The 17,518-nt window shown below is 38.1% G+C and overlaps 1 protein-coding gene across 8 annotated transcripts in view; it reads right to left on the bottom strand.

Moving 5' to 3' along the window:
- Positions 1-1,369: 1,369 nt before the first annotated feature.
- Positions 1,370-17,518, bottom strand: part of LOC109150890 (protein FAM135B-like) — a 31,746-nt gene continuing 15,597 nt past the window's right edge. For 4 of the 8 annotated variants that reach the window (XM_019298878.1, XM_019298879.1, XM_019298881.1 and 1 more), the window contains 6 exons: positions 9,147-9,336; positions 8,760-8,819; positions 8,449-8,676; positions 2,834-3,373; positions 2,087-2,137; positions 1,370-1,984 (listed from right to left, as the gene is read on the bottom strand). In XM_019298878.1, coding sequence (XP_019154423.1) covers positions 1,694-1,984; positions 2,087-2,137; positions 2,834-3,373; positions 8,449-8,676; positions 8,760-8,819; positions 9,147-9,336 — 1,360 coding nt within the window. In that variant the 3' untranslated portion in view covers positions 1,370-1,693. Of the gene's footprint in view, positions 1,985-2,086; positions 2,138-2,833; positions 3,374-8,448; positions 8,677-8,759; positions 8,820-9,146; positions 9,337-17,518 lie in introns of those variants that run through there. The other 4 variants (XM_019298882.1, XM_019298880.1, XM_019298883.1 and 1 more) reach the window with 4 other exon arrangements.

The following is a 17,518-nucleotide window of genomic DNA, read 5'->3' as shown; positions in this document are numbered from 1 at the left end:
CAATATTGTTCCTCTATTGTGCCTTTTACATAACATGCAATCGATGTTGAAGTTATATTGCTCGAGTTTACACCAATATGAGCTAAACACTAATATTATTTATGTGAGCAGACACGAGTGTATATATATGGATAATGAAGTGAAATAGTGTGGTTTAAATTTGTAGGAGACAAAGTTGATGAAAACCACATGGAGCTTGTGACAATAATATATATATAAAGGACAGTTCTTTGTCTGATTTTAAGTGATATGTATGGAGTATCGTTCATCACAAAGCAAGATAATTGTCATCATTTGACGCATGGATTTCCAATAGTAAGATCATATATGACAAACTATTAGCTATATCTCAAAGTACATTTATATATAATGTAGGGTTTTTTATGGTGCCCAAAAGCTTTGTGCCCACACTTTCTCATATTATTTGTCTGCATTTCCCATCCTGATATATATAGAAACAGGTGCAACTTATCACCAACTTGCACTATATGAACCCTACATTTTAAATTTATTGTGAATACCAAAGCTATAAACTTTATGGTACAAAATTCAATTTATTTTATATATATATATTTTTAAAAATATTAATATGAACTGTAGGTCAGAACAAAATAAAATTTAAAGAACAGGAGAAACAAAGCATTCAGCAGAAGCTCTCTATCTCATTTTCTTATTTTCATTTTTTTATTTTTTTTAGAATTGTGATTAAGCAGTCTCATAGCTTCTTTTCTGTTAATAGTTTTATTATTCACATAAAAATATACAAAATATTTTTTTCGACTTTTCTTTTATTTTTTATTTTTGGCCCACCATCAGTAGTACTATTATTTTTTATTTTATTTTTTAAAAAAAAAAACTTGAGTAATTAGAGCTTTGTTTGGTATGCAAGTGCAAGTGATGCAAGTTATACTCCGTACTTTAATTTTATAAGGTAAACCATAAAAGAGACTGTCAGAATACTTTATTTTAATAAATAAAAAATGCAAAAGTACCTTAATTTGGAAACAAACTCTGACATGTAGTACCAATACATAGTAGAATTCAATCTTAAGATAAAGTTTGGGCTTGGGCAGAATCATTATTGGGCCCTTTGGCCCACTTAAATGAGGTTTGGCATCCTAGGGGTCAACAGTTATACGACCCGGATCCAAAATACACAATTTGAATTGTGAACATTTAGTATGTAAATTATATAGGTAAGTTGTAAATAGTCAGTATATAAATTGTGTAATTTTTGAACCCGGATCCATAGAATAATTTGCCCTAGGCGTAGCCGGGTAGGGAAAATGTTCTTGCCAAAAAGAAAGAAAGTAATAATGCTTTGTTTTGAGTTTTGACCACTAAAAATTTAGTGACTTCAACAAGGAAAGAGAGCTGCACAATCTTCATATACTTTACCCATACCATATCAGAAATGCACAAAACTATTATGTATACATTATTTCCCAACATTGATTCTTATAAAGGATTTGCCATTCGATGATGTTAAGGTACAAGCAGCGTAAGAGTAAGAGTAAACCTGGAAGTTCAATCCGCGAGCGCCAATTTGGCTGTCATCTTGCTGATTTGCAGTAAATCATCAAGCCTTTGAAAGACGAAGAATTCTCGCCCCCCCAACTTTACTAAAAAGGCAGGCTCTCTCTCGAGCATCGAATTCAGGATGGCATAATTTGAGGTGATCGAGGAGGAGCATTCAACGGAACATGTCAGGGAAGGACCACATTATAAGTCTGGCAAATGTGTCTGAATCCAGGAACTCAATATGAGCAGCCCTTCCTATCACAGTATCCAAGCTCCTCCCTTGCAATGACATATCAAAATTAACATCGCATCGCATGATTACCCGAAGCTCAGATGATGAAGTATACATCTGCTCCAGGCAATTATTGAGCATATCCATAAATAGTATTCCCTTCCTCGTTTGGTCCATTGAAGATGCTTGGCACATCTCAATCCTAGCAGAATGATATGGAACATAACCGTCCTGAAATCTCAACATAGATTCACATGAAAATCAAACAGCTTAAATGTATCAAAGTAATTTCTAGGACTAACCTTATATCATGAACATTAAGGCAAAAAATACCTGGGGAGAAGATAACAGAATAATATTCCTAAAGTTCTCCAAGGTCTTTTGCTGGAAAGGACAAAAGGAGGTATATTAGAACCTCAGCTACAATGTATGTTTGATCAAATTTGTTTAATATATAAAAATAATAAATGAAATGAAATACTTGTTAGCCTCATCCTTCTGTTAGTTTTTGTTTTTACCAAAAAAAAAAAAAAAAAAAATAGTTTTAAGAACAGCACTTGTTTTAGAAACTTGCATCAAAGAAAAATGTGCCATGTGTCATTCACCACTTATTCTTCTGTCTCACCCCCATCACCACAACAAACTAACCGCTCACTTACACCAATCTCCCCATTTTCTTACTGATGATAGAACTGAATAAAAAAGAACTTCATTTCTTATACTTCAGGAAGAGGATTTTAAGTAGTGCCCCAAATTCACAGGAAGTAGTTGGCCACGCTCTCCATGTTATCCCCTCATCACTGGTCACCCCAGGGTCAGAAACCAGAGTTCAACCAAGAAAATGAAACCATTCAAAAATTAGATGATAACCACCCCATCTCCCAGTAATATACTAACTTATGAATTTTTGATACTGTTAAGAGTCTCACATAGATAAAATAAGAGAGAAAATATGGGTTAGACTAGCTAATTGGTTGGTTTCAATCTTTTAGTGTGGTTTGGCCCATGTGCATTATAGCCCAATTGAGTAACCCTAGCCTAATCTTAGTTTATAAGAGATACTTTATTAGTTATTAGTACCTTGCATAGCTTGTACAGGAATGTATTTTCAATATCAGGATCATCTGAAAAGGTAAGCTGATGGATACACGGTGTGCCTCTGAGCTTCTTCAAAACCCACAACCCAGAATTGAACAAAGAATTCGAACTGTACAGATAACCAAGATGTGGGCCAGAAACAGAAACATATGTATACAGATATTTGAGATATGGTTCCATAATGCTCTCTGTAAAAGTAGCAAAAAGAATTAGTAATATTTGGAGTTGATTGAAGGAAACATCCAAAATTATGTGGAACAAACCAGTCAACGCAGCTCTTATTATGACATTTCCGAGGGAATGCCCAACAAAGCTAAGCTTAATGCTTTCTATATTTCCAGATCTTGTCACCTTGTCCATCCTCTTTTTTATGTAAGAAGTTACTTCTTGAGCCAGTCTTAATCCCATTTCCCTGAAGTCACCGGAAGTTTTCTCTTCATTAGACTCTGACATAAGAAAGTGTATCTTAGGTTCTATCAAAAGCCACTGATTTCTTACAAGCCGCAAGTCTAAATGATGCCCCTGCATGGTCAGAAAAAAGACATCTAGAATTGTATTTAATAAATAAATAAATAAATAAATAAATAAAACCTCGAAACAGAGAGAGAGAGAGTACATCTAGAGATTATAATGCAGCACTTAGCACTCATGTGACTGATCCTTGAATGTCATAACTCTAATCCTAGACGTTTAGAAAAGAATAATAAAAACTACAACACTTAAGGGCACCCACAATAAGCTATAGAACTATAATTTACAAGGGAAATTTGCACTTTTGGTCCCTAAGATATATACGTTGTGTAAATTCAGTCCTCTAATTATCATTTGCTGCAATTTGCAAATGAGACCTCAATTATCAACAGAAGTGATGATTTGAGTTTGAGTCCTTAAATGTTAAGTATGAACGGAAACTAATATGCAGTAAGGGACTAAAATTGCCAAGGCAAAGGGACTTAAATCACCACGTTTAGTGATAATTAAGGTCACATTTCCAACAATCAGTAATTATGAGTACTGAATTTACACAACACGTGTATCTTAGGGACCAAGAGTACAATATTCTGTTAGAAATTCTGAATTGTTTTTTTTTTTCTCAATTGAAAAATACAAGCCCTAATTTATACAAAGAAGAGGATTGATTATAGGGAAGAGAATCCTATAATCAAGGAAAGTAAATAAAAAGATCACTAAACTAGGGAAAGAATAAAATCATATCACTAATTACAGATCCTAAGAATATATGCATATCAATCTAATATTTTCACATATCAATTCTAATATTTCCACATATCAATTCTAATATTTCCACACTCCCCCTCAAGCTGAGTTGTATATATTATACAAGCCCAGCTTGGAATTGAATTCTTCAAAGCTCCTTCTAGGTAGAGCCTTCGTAAGGATGTCGGCAATCTGTTTCTTTGTAGGAATGTAGTTGAGTTCAATGATCCTCGAATTCACCTTCTCATAAATGAAGTGCCTGTCTATTTCAACGTGCTTTGTTCTATCGTGATGAACCGGGTTCTTAGCAATGCTGATGGCAGCTTGACTATCACTGTACATTTTGAAAGATGTAGGAGCTTCAATTTTCAACTCATTCAACAACCTTTTAATCCACATCCCCTCACATATACCTAATGCCGGAGCACGATATTCTGATTCTGCACTACTCCGAGAGACAACTGACTGTTTTTTGCTGCGCCAAGTGACTAGATTTCCCCATACATAGGTACAGTAACCACTAATCGATCGTCTATCAGTCAACTCTCCAGCCCAACTAGAATCCGTGTAGACTTCTAGGTCTCGGTTGTCATGTTTTCTGAAGTGCAAACCAAGACCTGGTGTCATTTTGAGATACCTTAGAATACGATAAACAGCTTCCAAATGCTCCTCATTAGGGTTATGCATATGTTGACTTACAACACTAACAGAGAAAGCAATATCAGGTCTGGTGTGGGAGAGATAAATTAGTTTTCCCACTAATCTTTGATAGCTCCCCCTCTCTACTGGAATTGGTTCCCCACTCCGATTTGTTTTTAAGTTAGGGTCCATTGGAGTGTCTGCTGGCTTACTTCCAAGCATTCCAGTTTCGTTTAGAAGATCTAGGATGTACTTTCGCTGAGATATAACAATCCCTTCCTTAGATCGAGCTACCTCCATCCCAAGAAAGTATTTGAGGAATCCTAGATCTTTGATCTCAAATTCTGATGCAAGAAACTTCTTGAGGTTTGAAATCTCACCTAAATCATCTCCCGTTAGGATTATGTCATCCACATAGACAATGAGAATTGCTAGCTTTCCTGTTGAAGAGATTTTAACAAACAGGGTATGATCAGCTTGACACTGAGTGTATCCAAATTTTACAATTGACTTTGCAAACCTATCAAACCATGCCCGAGGTGATTGTTTCAAGCCATAGAGAGATTTTTGTAGTTTGCATACCAGTCGTCCATTGGAGTTCTTTTTCAAACCTGGTGGAATTTCCATATAAACTTCTTCTTCCAATTCTCCATTTAAGAATGCATTTTTTACATCCAGCTGATATAAAGGCCAATCACAATTCACAGCAAGTGATAACAGAACTCTTATTGTATTGAGTTTGGCAACAGGAGCAAAGGTCTCTTGATAGTCAACACCATATGATTGAGTGAACCCCTTGGCAACCAACCGAGCCTTGAATCTGTTGATACTCCCATCTGAATTATACTTGACAGTGAAAATCCACTTACATCCAACTGCATGTTTTCCTTGAGGTAACTCAACAAGACGCCATGTACCATTCTTCTCAAGAGCATTTATTTCCTCATTGACAGCAACCTTCCATTTGGGATCTCTTAGTGCCTCGTAGATGTTTGTGGGAATCTGGACAAGATCAAGAGAGGCAACAAAGGCTCGATACATAGGAGTTAATTTCCCATAAGCAACATACCTTTCTATTGGGTGACTAGTGCATGTTCTAACACCCTTTCGTTGAGCAATAGGCAAATCAAGATCATCAATAGCAGTAGATACCAACTCATGGGTCATAGAGTCCTTACCTTCATGATTTTCAAGGTCACGTAAGCTCGAATGTGTGTTTGAACAGTCCTGGCTTTGCATGTTAGCCTCTATATTTTGAAGTTTTCTCCTTCTATAAACACGGAGTTCTGGTGCTTGAGGAGGTGAATTTGGTAGAGTGTTTTCTGAGGATGGATGGTTGTTTATTAGAGGCGAAGATGGGTTGATTGTAGGAAGAGAGGATGACGGCTGATTGACCATGTTTTCTGGAGTCACATCTGATGAAAGAGGTAATAGAGAACTGGATGATGTAGGTGATAAATCAGGTTGAGTTGGAGTAGGTTGATGCTGGTATGGTAGGACATTAGGTGAAGGAAAGGTAGCCTGATTATCTTGAAGTGTTTCCCAAAGTTGATATTTGCTCAAATGCTCCCCCTGAATACCAGATTTGGGAAAGAATGATTGGTGTTCAAAAAAGGTGACATCCAAAGTATAATAAACTCTTTTTTGTGATTGGAGAGTAACATTTGTACCCCTTTTGAGTATTAGAATACCCAATGAACATGCATTTGTGTGATTTGGGGTCAAGTTTTGTTCTTTTGTGATCATAGATATGGACAAAAGCAGTACAACCAAAAATTTTGAGTGGCAATTCCGAGGAAAAAACTGAGAGGTGAGGGAATGCTTGTAGTAACAAGGAGCATGGTGTCTTGAACTTTAAGACACTACTAGGCATACGGTTTATGAGGTAAGTGGCAGTAAGTACAGCTTCCCCCCAAAAGTGTTTAGGCACATGATTTGAAAACATGATGGACCGAGAGACTTCAAGGAGGTGCCTATTTTTTCTCTCAGCCACTCCATTTTGCTGAGGGGTGTTGACACAGGAACTAATATGGACAATTCCCTGATCTAACAAGTATGGACCAAGAATTGAGTTGTAGTATTCTGTCCCATTATCAGTTTTCAAAACTTTAACTTTTTGTTTGAACTGATTTTGAATCATGGAATGAAAAGCTTTAAAAATTGATGCAGTTTCTGATTTTTCTTTCATGAGGAAAGTCCATGTGGTCCTAGTGTGGTCATCAATGAAGGATACAAACCATCTAGAACCATTAACATTTTTCACCCTTGAAGGCCCCCAAATGTCACTATGTATCAACGAAAAAGGTTGAGAAGGTTTGTAAGGATTGCTTGAATAAATACTTCGAGTATGTTTTGCAAGTTGACACACTTCGCAATGAAAAAACTTGGGTTTTTTATTGATAAATAAACCAGGAAATAGTTTTTCAAGATAAACAAAATTTGGATGTCCAAGGCGAAAATGCCACAACATGACTAGACTCTCATTGGAGACAGAAACAGAATTGAAACCATAATTTGACTTGGGGAAATGTTTATTTTCAGGAGTGTTTTTTAGAATATAGAGACCATCGCAAATTTCAGCACTGCCAATCACCTTCTCCGAGCCCACAACCTGAAATTCACAAAGCTTAGGATAGAATTTAGTTACACAATTCATGTCTCTAGTGAGTTTACTGATGGAAAGAAGGTTGCAACTTAATTTAGGAACAAAGAGAACAGATGAAAGAAAAAGTTCATCAGTTAATTTGACGGATCCTGTTCCTATCACGTTAGAGAGGGATCCATCAGCAATTCTGATCGTGGTGGGATTGGTACAAGGTTTGAATGTATGAAAAACCTTTAAATCACCTGACATATGGTCGGATGCCCCGGAATCCACAATCCAAGGACTTGTGTTATTGGAATTTGTAGCAAATGCATGAGAAGTGGTACCTTGATGACTCATCATACTAACATGTGCTTCAGCGGAAGGTGGGATTGACTGTTGTGCAACAGATATCTGCCCAAAAAGCTTTTGTAGCGCCTCAAGCTGAATTTTTGAGAAAGGACTGACTTCATTTGGTGATGTTTCAGAGGTTGCAGCCACATTAGCACGGGATTGATCAGTACGGGGTTTGGGTTTCCAATCAGCAGGCAGGTAGTTGTGGCCGTTGAGCTTATGAGAGGTGATTGGGAGAGGAGAACTATCAAGGACTTGAGGAAGGTTAGGATGATTTGTGACAGTCGAGTGAGAAGGATGTGATGACCCATCTAAAGGTGAGGAATCAACTGGAAGGGTTTCAATAGGTTTAGACATAGTTGCTGGAGAGATTTGGTGAGGGAGGATAGAGAAGAGCTAGGGGTTTAGAGTCAGGCTCTGATACCATGTTAGAAATTCTGAATTGTTTTTTTTTTTCTCAATTGAAAAATACAAGCCCTAATTTATACAAAGAAGAGGATTGATTATAGGGAAGAGAATCCTATAATCAAGGAAAGTAAATAAAAAGATCACTAAACTAGGGAAAGAATAAAATCATATCACTAATTACAGATCCTAAGAATATATGCATATCAATCTAATATTTTCACATATCAATTCTAATATTTCCACATATCAATTCTAATATTTCCACATATTCCCTAACTTACAATTTAGAACATGAAAGGAAATAATACAATCAAACTTATCAAATATACTAAACTAGATAGCACAAGACGATAAATAAATTGAAGCAAAGACGTGATAGGATGACATTGCTTGCCTGAAATCCATGGACAAACACAACAACTTTTAGAACACGACTATTTCGTCGAAGGCTGTCAAACTTCTTAATTGGTTTGGAGCCAATCCCAGCAAGCTTGATATCTGTATCTTTATGATCCTGATTGCTTGAGAGAAATGGTGCAATCCGAACACGCTCTACAATTACAATTGGAGTGCGTAATGGATCTCCAAATATTTGCATGTCTTGAATAGCACAACTAGTCATCTGCAATACCTAATGCTTGCTCAGGTATTGCTTGCATAATGAATATGACGCAAAGCACATAATACTTTAAGATAAGAACTCACCTTCATTTGTGAAATACTCTGCCTGTGAAGCTCAGCACGTTTTGTAGCAGTCTCGATAGGCTGTTCAGGGTACAAACAATAAGTAAAATTACAGCAGACATAATAAGGGATAATTTCACTTGGAATGCCCTCATTTCCACAATTACACTCACGTCCACAGACAACACTAAAAGAGGTGTAGTTCCTATTATGCCGTTTAGGAAATGCATCTAAGACATTTTGAACTATGGACTAGAATGAAATGGTTAAGAAAAAGATGAGGGCTCCAACTGTTAGTCTGTTGCCGACATAATCCACAGGGGGTCCAAGTGAATTATCCCTAATTATAAATCCAATAAGAATGCAGCAGTAAGAAAGCCAGTAAATCAGAGGTTCCAATCCAATTACATCATCAGTTAGCTTTTGCAGAGCAGGTGCTCCCCCACAGGTATTGTGGTGGGAAGAACTGTCAACCTCACTACTTATATATTGGTGAGGCATCAGAGCTTCAGAATAAACCATCCATATTGACCATTCAGATCTTCGACCAACAGCCCATTGTTCTCTAAGAAAATCCAGAATTGATGCTTTGTGATCCCTGGGCAGAAATAAGAGAAGCCATGTTAGAACACAAAGTACAAAATACACCTTAACAGAGAAAATTCCATTCCCTGCTCCTAAAGCCAACCACTTGTTATCATACTCTATTTAATCAATTAAACCTAACTGGAGATACTTATTAATTACCCCCCATCTTTCCGACCCAATTCTCATCAATTACCCCAATTCTGTGATATGCTCGGCTTTCAGGCAAGTGGGCCATTCTCCTGTTTTTTCTTCCTTATAAAAGTATTATTCACAAAGAACAGCACTATGGCAGGTGCATACAAAAATGTGCATTTCTCCATTAATGACAAATACTCAGTATACTACTTTGTATGCAATGGTGAATCTAAAGAAGCAATTAAGTGACATAAAATGTAAAGTTCTTGGCTTTTTGAGATCTTTTTATTGAGGTTTATGCAGCAATTGCCCTGAATCATATATATCTACATTCTACACCCAAGTCAAAAGACAGGAAATGTTGGGGTGTGGCTGTGAGGGAGAACTGGATTTGATATTTGTTTCACACCTTGGTTCAGTTGTGTAAAGTTGTTGGTATCTAAATAGGAATTTTAATCGTTTATGTAATTTTAATAAGGGAAAATTGCACTTTTTGTCTCTAAATTGTGCATTCCTATTAGCTTTGATCCTGGATTGTTAAGTTTTGTAAATATAGTCCTCGATACTATTCTGTTTTTAGTCTTTTATCCTTGTTAAGGAATATATATTTGATATATAGAATCTCTATATATTAGGCAGTTTAGGGTTTTAGGTAGGTAGGACATATGGAAACTTGTTTCCTATTCGTAATTTTCTAGTACCTATTTATAGGGCTTTGTATTTTCTATTCCTATGAAAGTTTGATATAATATATGATAACACATTAGAAACTCTCTCTCTTCACTTTTGTAACATGGTATCTGAGCCTTTACGATAATTTTTTTTTCCGCTACGTTGTCGTCACGTTTTGACTAGCGCGTGAGGCTCCTCCAACGATTGAAAAACGTTTTGGTCAACTTGTTCCTGGGTCGCCTAAGTCTGTTTGTCTTGGTTCTGGACTTAGTTTGGACCATTGCCTTTTGTTCTACAGTCAGTTTGTCTCGTTTTGGTGCTGTCTTGTTTTGTGTTTTAGTGCTGTCTCGTTTTGTGTTTTGGTGTTGTCTTGTTTTGGTCCTATCTTGTTTTGGTGCTACCTTCGTTTTGGTGTTGTCTCCTTTTTTTATACTCGTTGATTGGAGCATGCTTCCCTTTTGTAAGTCAAGATACTTCCCTTTTGCTAGTAAAGAATTTGTGTCCTCCAGTTTGGAGTTTGTCTTCTTTACTTTGTGTCCAAGCTTGTTCGGTCCACTTTTGGTTCACCCGGAATTGCGGTATTGGTGGAGTCCAAGCTTCTGGTTCAGGGGAGGGTTCAATCCCAAGCTTGTTCGGTCCACCACGTTGAGTTCACCCAACTGTCCGTAGGTATTGGTGGCGTTCACAGCTTTCGTTTCAGGGGAGTATCCAATTTCAAGCTTGTTCGGTCACTTTGTGTTCACCCATTGTTCGTGGGATTTGTGGCGTTCGAAGCTTTCGTTGGAGGGGGAGTATGAGTATCCAATCTCAAGCTTGTTCGGTCTTCGGTGAGTGTCCTAAATGGACTTGAGTTATTAGTTATTTAGTTATTTTGGGTTATCACTCATTTGTGTAACAAGTTGGGCATTATTAAAATATATGCTCCAACTTGAGGGGGAGTGTTAAGGAATATATATTTCATATATAGAATCTCTATATATTAGGCAGTTTAGGGTTTTAGGTAGGTAGGACATATGGAAACTTGTTTCCTATTCATAATTTTCTAGTACCTATTTATAGGGCTTTGTATTTTCCTATTCCTATGAGAGTTTGATATAATATATGACAGCACATTAGAAACTCTCTCTCTTCACTTTCGTAATAATCCTGATACTACACACCACTGTACATTTTATTTTATTTACGCTTTGAGAGTGTAAAGGGAATAAGAAATTCCACTTTTTACCAAAATACATGTTGCTAGAAAGAAAGGATTTCAAAGAATGTGTTTCTCCTATTTTCTGTGTGTTGTTTACTGCTGCAACATAGATCTATATATACACAAGTGGGGGCAGTTTTACAGCCTCTTCACCTCCTATGTCTATTTATGTCTATGCCTATCCATCTCCCATGACTATTCATTTCTAACACTCCCCCTCAAGTTGGAGCATAGATATTAATCATGCCCAACTTGTTACAAATATATTCAACCCTATCCCTGCTGAGCCCTTTGGTGAACAAATCAGCTAGTTGATCGCCACTACGAACATGAGCCATAGAAATTAAGCCTTGTTGAACTTTTTCACGCACAAAATGACAATCTACCTCAATATGCTTGGTACGTTCGTGGAACACTGGATTATTTGGAATGTGTATAGCTGCTTGATTATCACACCATAAACGTATGGGTTTCATCACTTCCACACCAACCTCCTTCAATATATTGTGTACCCAAGTTATCTCACACGTCACATGAGCCATCGCCCTATACTCGGATTCTGCACTGGACCGAGCCACAACAGTTTGTTTCTTACTTTTCCAAGAAACCAAATTACCTCCTATGAACACACAATACCCTGTTGTAGACCTCCTGTCGCTCAATGAACCTGCCCAATCAGCATCTGAAAATGCCTCAACTCTCATATGTCCATGATCAGCATATAGAATGCCTTTACCGGGCGCATTCTTGAGATACTTTACAATTCGAACTGCTGCCTCCCAATGAGTTCGCGTAGGTGCTTGCATGAACTGACTTACCATACTGATTGGAAAAGCAATATCCGGACGCGTAATGGTGAGATAGTTCAACTTTCCCACCAACTTCCTATATCTCTCTGGAGAGTCAAAGGCCTCCCCTTCACCAGCCACAAGTCTAAAACCCTGTTCCATAGGGGTCTCACATGGTTTTGATCCCAACAACCCAGTATCATCAAGCAAATCTAGCACATATTTCCTTTGAGAAAGAAATATTCCTTTCCGAGAGCGAGCAACTTCAATCCCTAAAAAATACTTCAACACTCCCAAATCTTTCGTGTGAAACTTTTCTTTGAGGAAAGATTTAAGAGCTTCAATCCCTGCTGCATCACTACCTGTGATTACTATATCATCAACATAAACAACCAAGAGAATGCACCCATCATTAGTATGCTTGAAAAAGACAGTATGATCACACATACTCCTCTGCATACCAAACCCAATAATCACACTACTAAACCTTCCAAACCAAGCTCGTGGAGATTGCTTCAGGCCATATAGAGACTTCTTCAATTTACACACTCTCCCAGACTCCCCCTGAGCAACAAACCCAGGAGGTTGCTCCATGTAGACTTCCTCAACCAAATCACCATGCAAAAAGGCATTTTTGACATCTAGCTGATATAGAGGCCAATGATTAGACGCAACTAAGGAAATAAAGATACGAACTGAAGCTATCTTAGCTACAGGGGAGAAAGTTTCTGTATAATCAACACCATAAGTCTGTGTATACCCCTTTGCCACTAGACGAGCTTTAAGTCTAGCCACAGACCCATCAGGGTTCATTTTCACAACATAAACCCACTTGCAACCAACTGCAGTCTTACCGGTCGGGAGGGGTACCAAATCCCAAGTATGATTGTCCTCAAGAGCAGCCATCTCTTCCTCCATTGCTTGTCTCCACCCATCATGAGCTATAGCTTGACTCAAAGTGTTTGGAACTGACACAGAATCTAAACGTGATACGAAGGTGCGAGATGACAATGGCAAATGATCATAAGACACAAAAGAAGAAATGGGGTTTTGACAACGGCGTTTACCTTTACGAAGGGCAATGGGAAGATCCAGATCATTTGACGAAGATTCTGGTAAGGAAGAAGTATTCACTTGTGGTTCGAGCAGTGCCACTTCATTTCTCGACCGCCGAGTATAAACCTGTGTAATGGGAGGTCTAGAAACAGACTCGACAGGTATGGTAATAGTATATGTAAGAAATTCATTATCTAGAGTAGACCCATACCCAGACGACCCAACATCCCTCGAGAACACCATGTTTTCAAAGAAGGTAACATCAGCTGACACTAAATACCGCCCCAAGTCAGGTGAATAACATCTATAACCCTTCTGAGTACGCGAGTACTCCAGGAATATACACTTGAGTGATTTTGGATCAAGTTTTCTGCGTTGAGGACGAATATCCTGGACAAAACAAGTACATCCAAATATTTTTGGTGGGAGATGAAAAAGGGGTTCAGTCGGATACACCAAAGAATAAGGAATTTGACCTTGAAGGACTGACGAAGGCATCCGATTGATCAAGAAACACGCAGTATGAACAGCATCAGACCAAAAGACCTTAGACACTTTCATTTGAAACAAAATTGCCCGAGCTACTTCTAACAAATGACGGTTTTTCCTTTCTACCACTCCATTCTGCTGAGGGGTATATGCACACAAGGACTGATGAACTATCCCATGTTGGCCCATATAAGTAGAAAAAGGTTTAGAGAAATACTCTTGTGCATTGTCACTCCGCACACACTTAATAGTTGTATTAAACTGGGTTTTGATCTCAGCACAAAAATTACAAAAAATTGTAAACAACTCATCTCTAGATTTCATAAGATATAACCATGTACATCTAGAGAAATCGTCCACAAATGTTACGAAATATCTAAACCCATTCTTCCCTGTGACATGACAAGGACCCCAGACATCAGAATGAACAAGTTCAAATATAGATCGTACTCTTTTATTGACACGAGGAGGATAGGAAACCCGACAATGTTTAGCAAACTCACATGAGTCACACTGCAAAGTAGACAGCGATTCTAAATTAGGAAAGAGTTTCTTTAGGACTGACAATGATGGGTGACCATACCGACAATGTAGCTGGAAAGGAGAGATATCACTCAACATGGCCTTAGACGGAGATATGGACTGTTCCAATACATACAGTCCTCCGACTTCCTTCCCCTTACCAATAATCTTCTTCGTCAAAAGATCCTGAAATAAACAATAACCCGGGAAAAAGGTGACAGAACAATTCAAAGACCGTGTGATTTGGCTAACAGAAAGCAAATTAAAGGGAAACTTTGGAAGATATAATATAGATGACAGGGGTAATGATGAGGTTGCAACAGCACTGCCTCTACCCAAAACAGGAACAGATGACCCATTTGCTAGAGTAACCATAGCCCCAGGGTTAGATGGGGAATATGCGGAGAAAACCTTAGAATTACCTGTCATATGGTCACTAGCTCCAGAGTCAATGACCCACTGTGTAGACGAAGAAGACACACATGCAACAGGATTACCTATTTGGACAAAGGTTGCACGACTTCTTCCACCACATCCTTGATGACAACTACCTCGACTATTATACCCTTCGTTAGTATAATTTCCTTGTGATACAACAGTAATATTCCCATTAATTTCTTCTGCCATGGCTGCCATTCTCACGTTCAACCCAGGAGATAATTGCAAACCCTAAGTGCAGAACATCAACAACCCAAAACTCCACAAAACATACCTGGGCAGAACCTACCCCTCATGGCGAGCCCCCCCGGAGTAGTCGCCGTCGAAGAAGGTGGCCGGAAAACCACTCACGCGCCGGCGCGTGGCGTCGGCGCGTGGATGCTCCGATGGCGGCGCGGCTCGAGCTCCGGCGTCACCTCCCTGTTCCGAGCACAGCCCACTACCTCACTCTAATTGAAGCATGCTCAACTAAAAGCCTAAGCTGATAGTGTTAATGGCTATATGCCAAATTGAAGCATGTGCTCCATCTCAACTAAAAGCCTAAGCTGATAGTTGGATTGCACGTTAATGGCTATATGCTCACAATACACTAAAAATTAGGGTTGAGATATAAAAATAACAAAAGCAGACATGAGATATTAGGGCAAAGTACTGACTACTGAAAACACAATAACATGACACAACTGATAGGCACAGTACTTAAAACACAGGAACATGACAGAACTGATAACAATATTTACAAAAGTAAACAACTAGTCATGCACAACTTAGGAATGAAAGATGCAAGTTTCCCTTTTAATGAAGATGGGCCAGGTAAATAACACAAGTGACTGTTAATGACACTGGGATATATTACTCTATATGCAAAAGTTTTTAGTACATCATAGCAGCACTCAAAGAAAAGAAAGCAAAAGCACAATACTCCAGAAATATTCTTTCTCTGGGTCAATCATACTACTTGACCAACTAATCTTCATAAAATCAATTTGATCATATTTGCATTTGAGCTATAAATAGGAAGTAAAATGTGAGACATACAATCTTGTGTGTAACCATCTCAATATGCATTTTCATATTGTTTTACATTATGGCTTGTGAACAATGCAGAATTGTCTAGCAAATCTTGCATTCCTGAACTGAACACTATGCAGGCAGCAACATATCCAACCAAAACACAAAGCTACAATAAAAGGTGTCCGTGATATGTTTTAGTAGTTTGACTACACGTCACGGGTCTATGGCTAATAGAAGAAGAATAAGGCTTACCTATGGTGGCTGGATATAGAATAAGATAGGAGAAGTTGGAGGAAGAAACTTCCTTTTGATTTTATTCAATTTCCAACTTAACTTGACAGATTAATATTCTCCTATATATATTGGAGTTACAACCAAATATATAAGGAAATAATATTCTAAAAACTGCTAAACTAAACATGAAGGAAATCCTTAATAAAAAGAAAACAATATAACTAAACTAGTAAAGGAAACGATATAACTAATTTGATCTTTAGGTAGTGTGAACCAGTTGGGTAGCAGGATCTGTAATGTATCATTACACCCCTCCTGGGGATCAAGCTTGTCCTCAAGCTTGAAGCAGGTGACAACGTTCAATTGAATTCAAGTGATTCCATCGCGTGCGTTCATCTCTGTTAGATATGAACAGGCAGGTATGTGAATAGCCATGAGTTAATAGACATAAATGTGAATGAATGTGAAGAGGCATAACAGATGCTTCCATCCTGTATATATATGTAAGTGTTGTGCTAGTGTTATATACAGAAAGTGAGAATAAGAGAAAAGGGCTTCCACTCGAGTTTTCATTGTAGAATAGCTTCTCTCTTTAGTTTCCTTCATGGTATCAGAGCCAAGTTGCAGAAGAGGGTAGTGGGCTTTCGTCAGAGCAAAGAAGCGACGCCATCGAAAGAAGCGGAGCTTCCATCGAAGGTCTCACGCGCCGCCGCAATCCAGGAGCTCCGACACCACGCGCCGGCGCGTGTGCCCTATTTCGGCGACTTTTCCGGTCGCGATTTGTACCGGCAGGATCATTTTTGGAAGCCCAGTAGATCTGGAGTGGTGGTGTAGTCATCCGGCTAAGTGAAGGATAGTCATCCGGCAAGATCGTTCTTCTCCTTCTGTGTTGAACCCGAACCACAGAACCCAGTTTTGGCAGCGAAAGCATGCAGGTCTGAGAGAAAGAGGTTTGATTTTTCTATTGGAAAATACGTAATATATATTTGCACTAGAGCTTATATATTATGGCAAAAAGTAAGTCCATTGCTGAATGGAAATTTTTGGTTAAAATTAGTTTGGATGGAATGGGTAAAGGTGACCATTTAGATAATGATTGTCCTCCAGATAATAAGGATTGGGAAGCAGATGATAAAGCTTTATTATCACGGGTAATCAATTGTATTGATAGGAAAGTAATCTTATCAATGCAACACTGTACCACGATTAAAGAAGTGTGGGAGTTAGTATCTAAATGGTTTAGTGGGTCAAGTAATTTGAGGAAACTATATCAGTTGTCTCAAGATGTCTATCGTCCTAATAAAAAAGGTCGAGATTTAAGAGACTACTATTATGATTTCAAAAGTTTAAGTGAAGCTTTGTGTACTGCAATGCCTATTACAACTGATGTGAAGACAATGAAAGATCAACGTGATCAATTAATTGCCTTTAGCTGGATTTCTGGACTTGACAAAGAATTTGAGATTCTTAGGTCACAATTGTTGGGAAACGAGTTAGGATTGTTGGACCAAGTATTCTCCCAGATACATAATGCAACAGTAAGTATTGGTGAACCTCCTGAGAAGAGTGTTTTTATATCACAAGGGAGCAATGATGAAGGAAGTGTGTTTGTGTCGCAAGGGAAGTATACAAACGAAGGGTACAAT

This window comes from Ipomoea nil, unplaced genomic scaffold (genome assembly GCF_001879475.1).
Source record: "Ipomoea nil cultivar Tokyo-kokei standard unplaced genomic scaffold, Asagao_1.1 scaffold2280, whole genome shotgun sequence".
Taxonomy (NCBI): domain Eukaryota; kingdom Viridiplantae; phylum Streptophyta; class Magnoliopsida; order Solanales; family Convolvulaceae; genus Ipomoea; species Ipomoea nil.
Note: the sequence above shows the minus strand (reverse complement) of the source record. Positions and strands in the feature narration are given on the sequence as shown.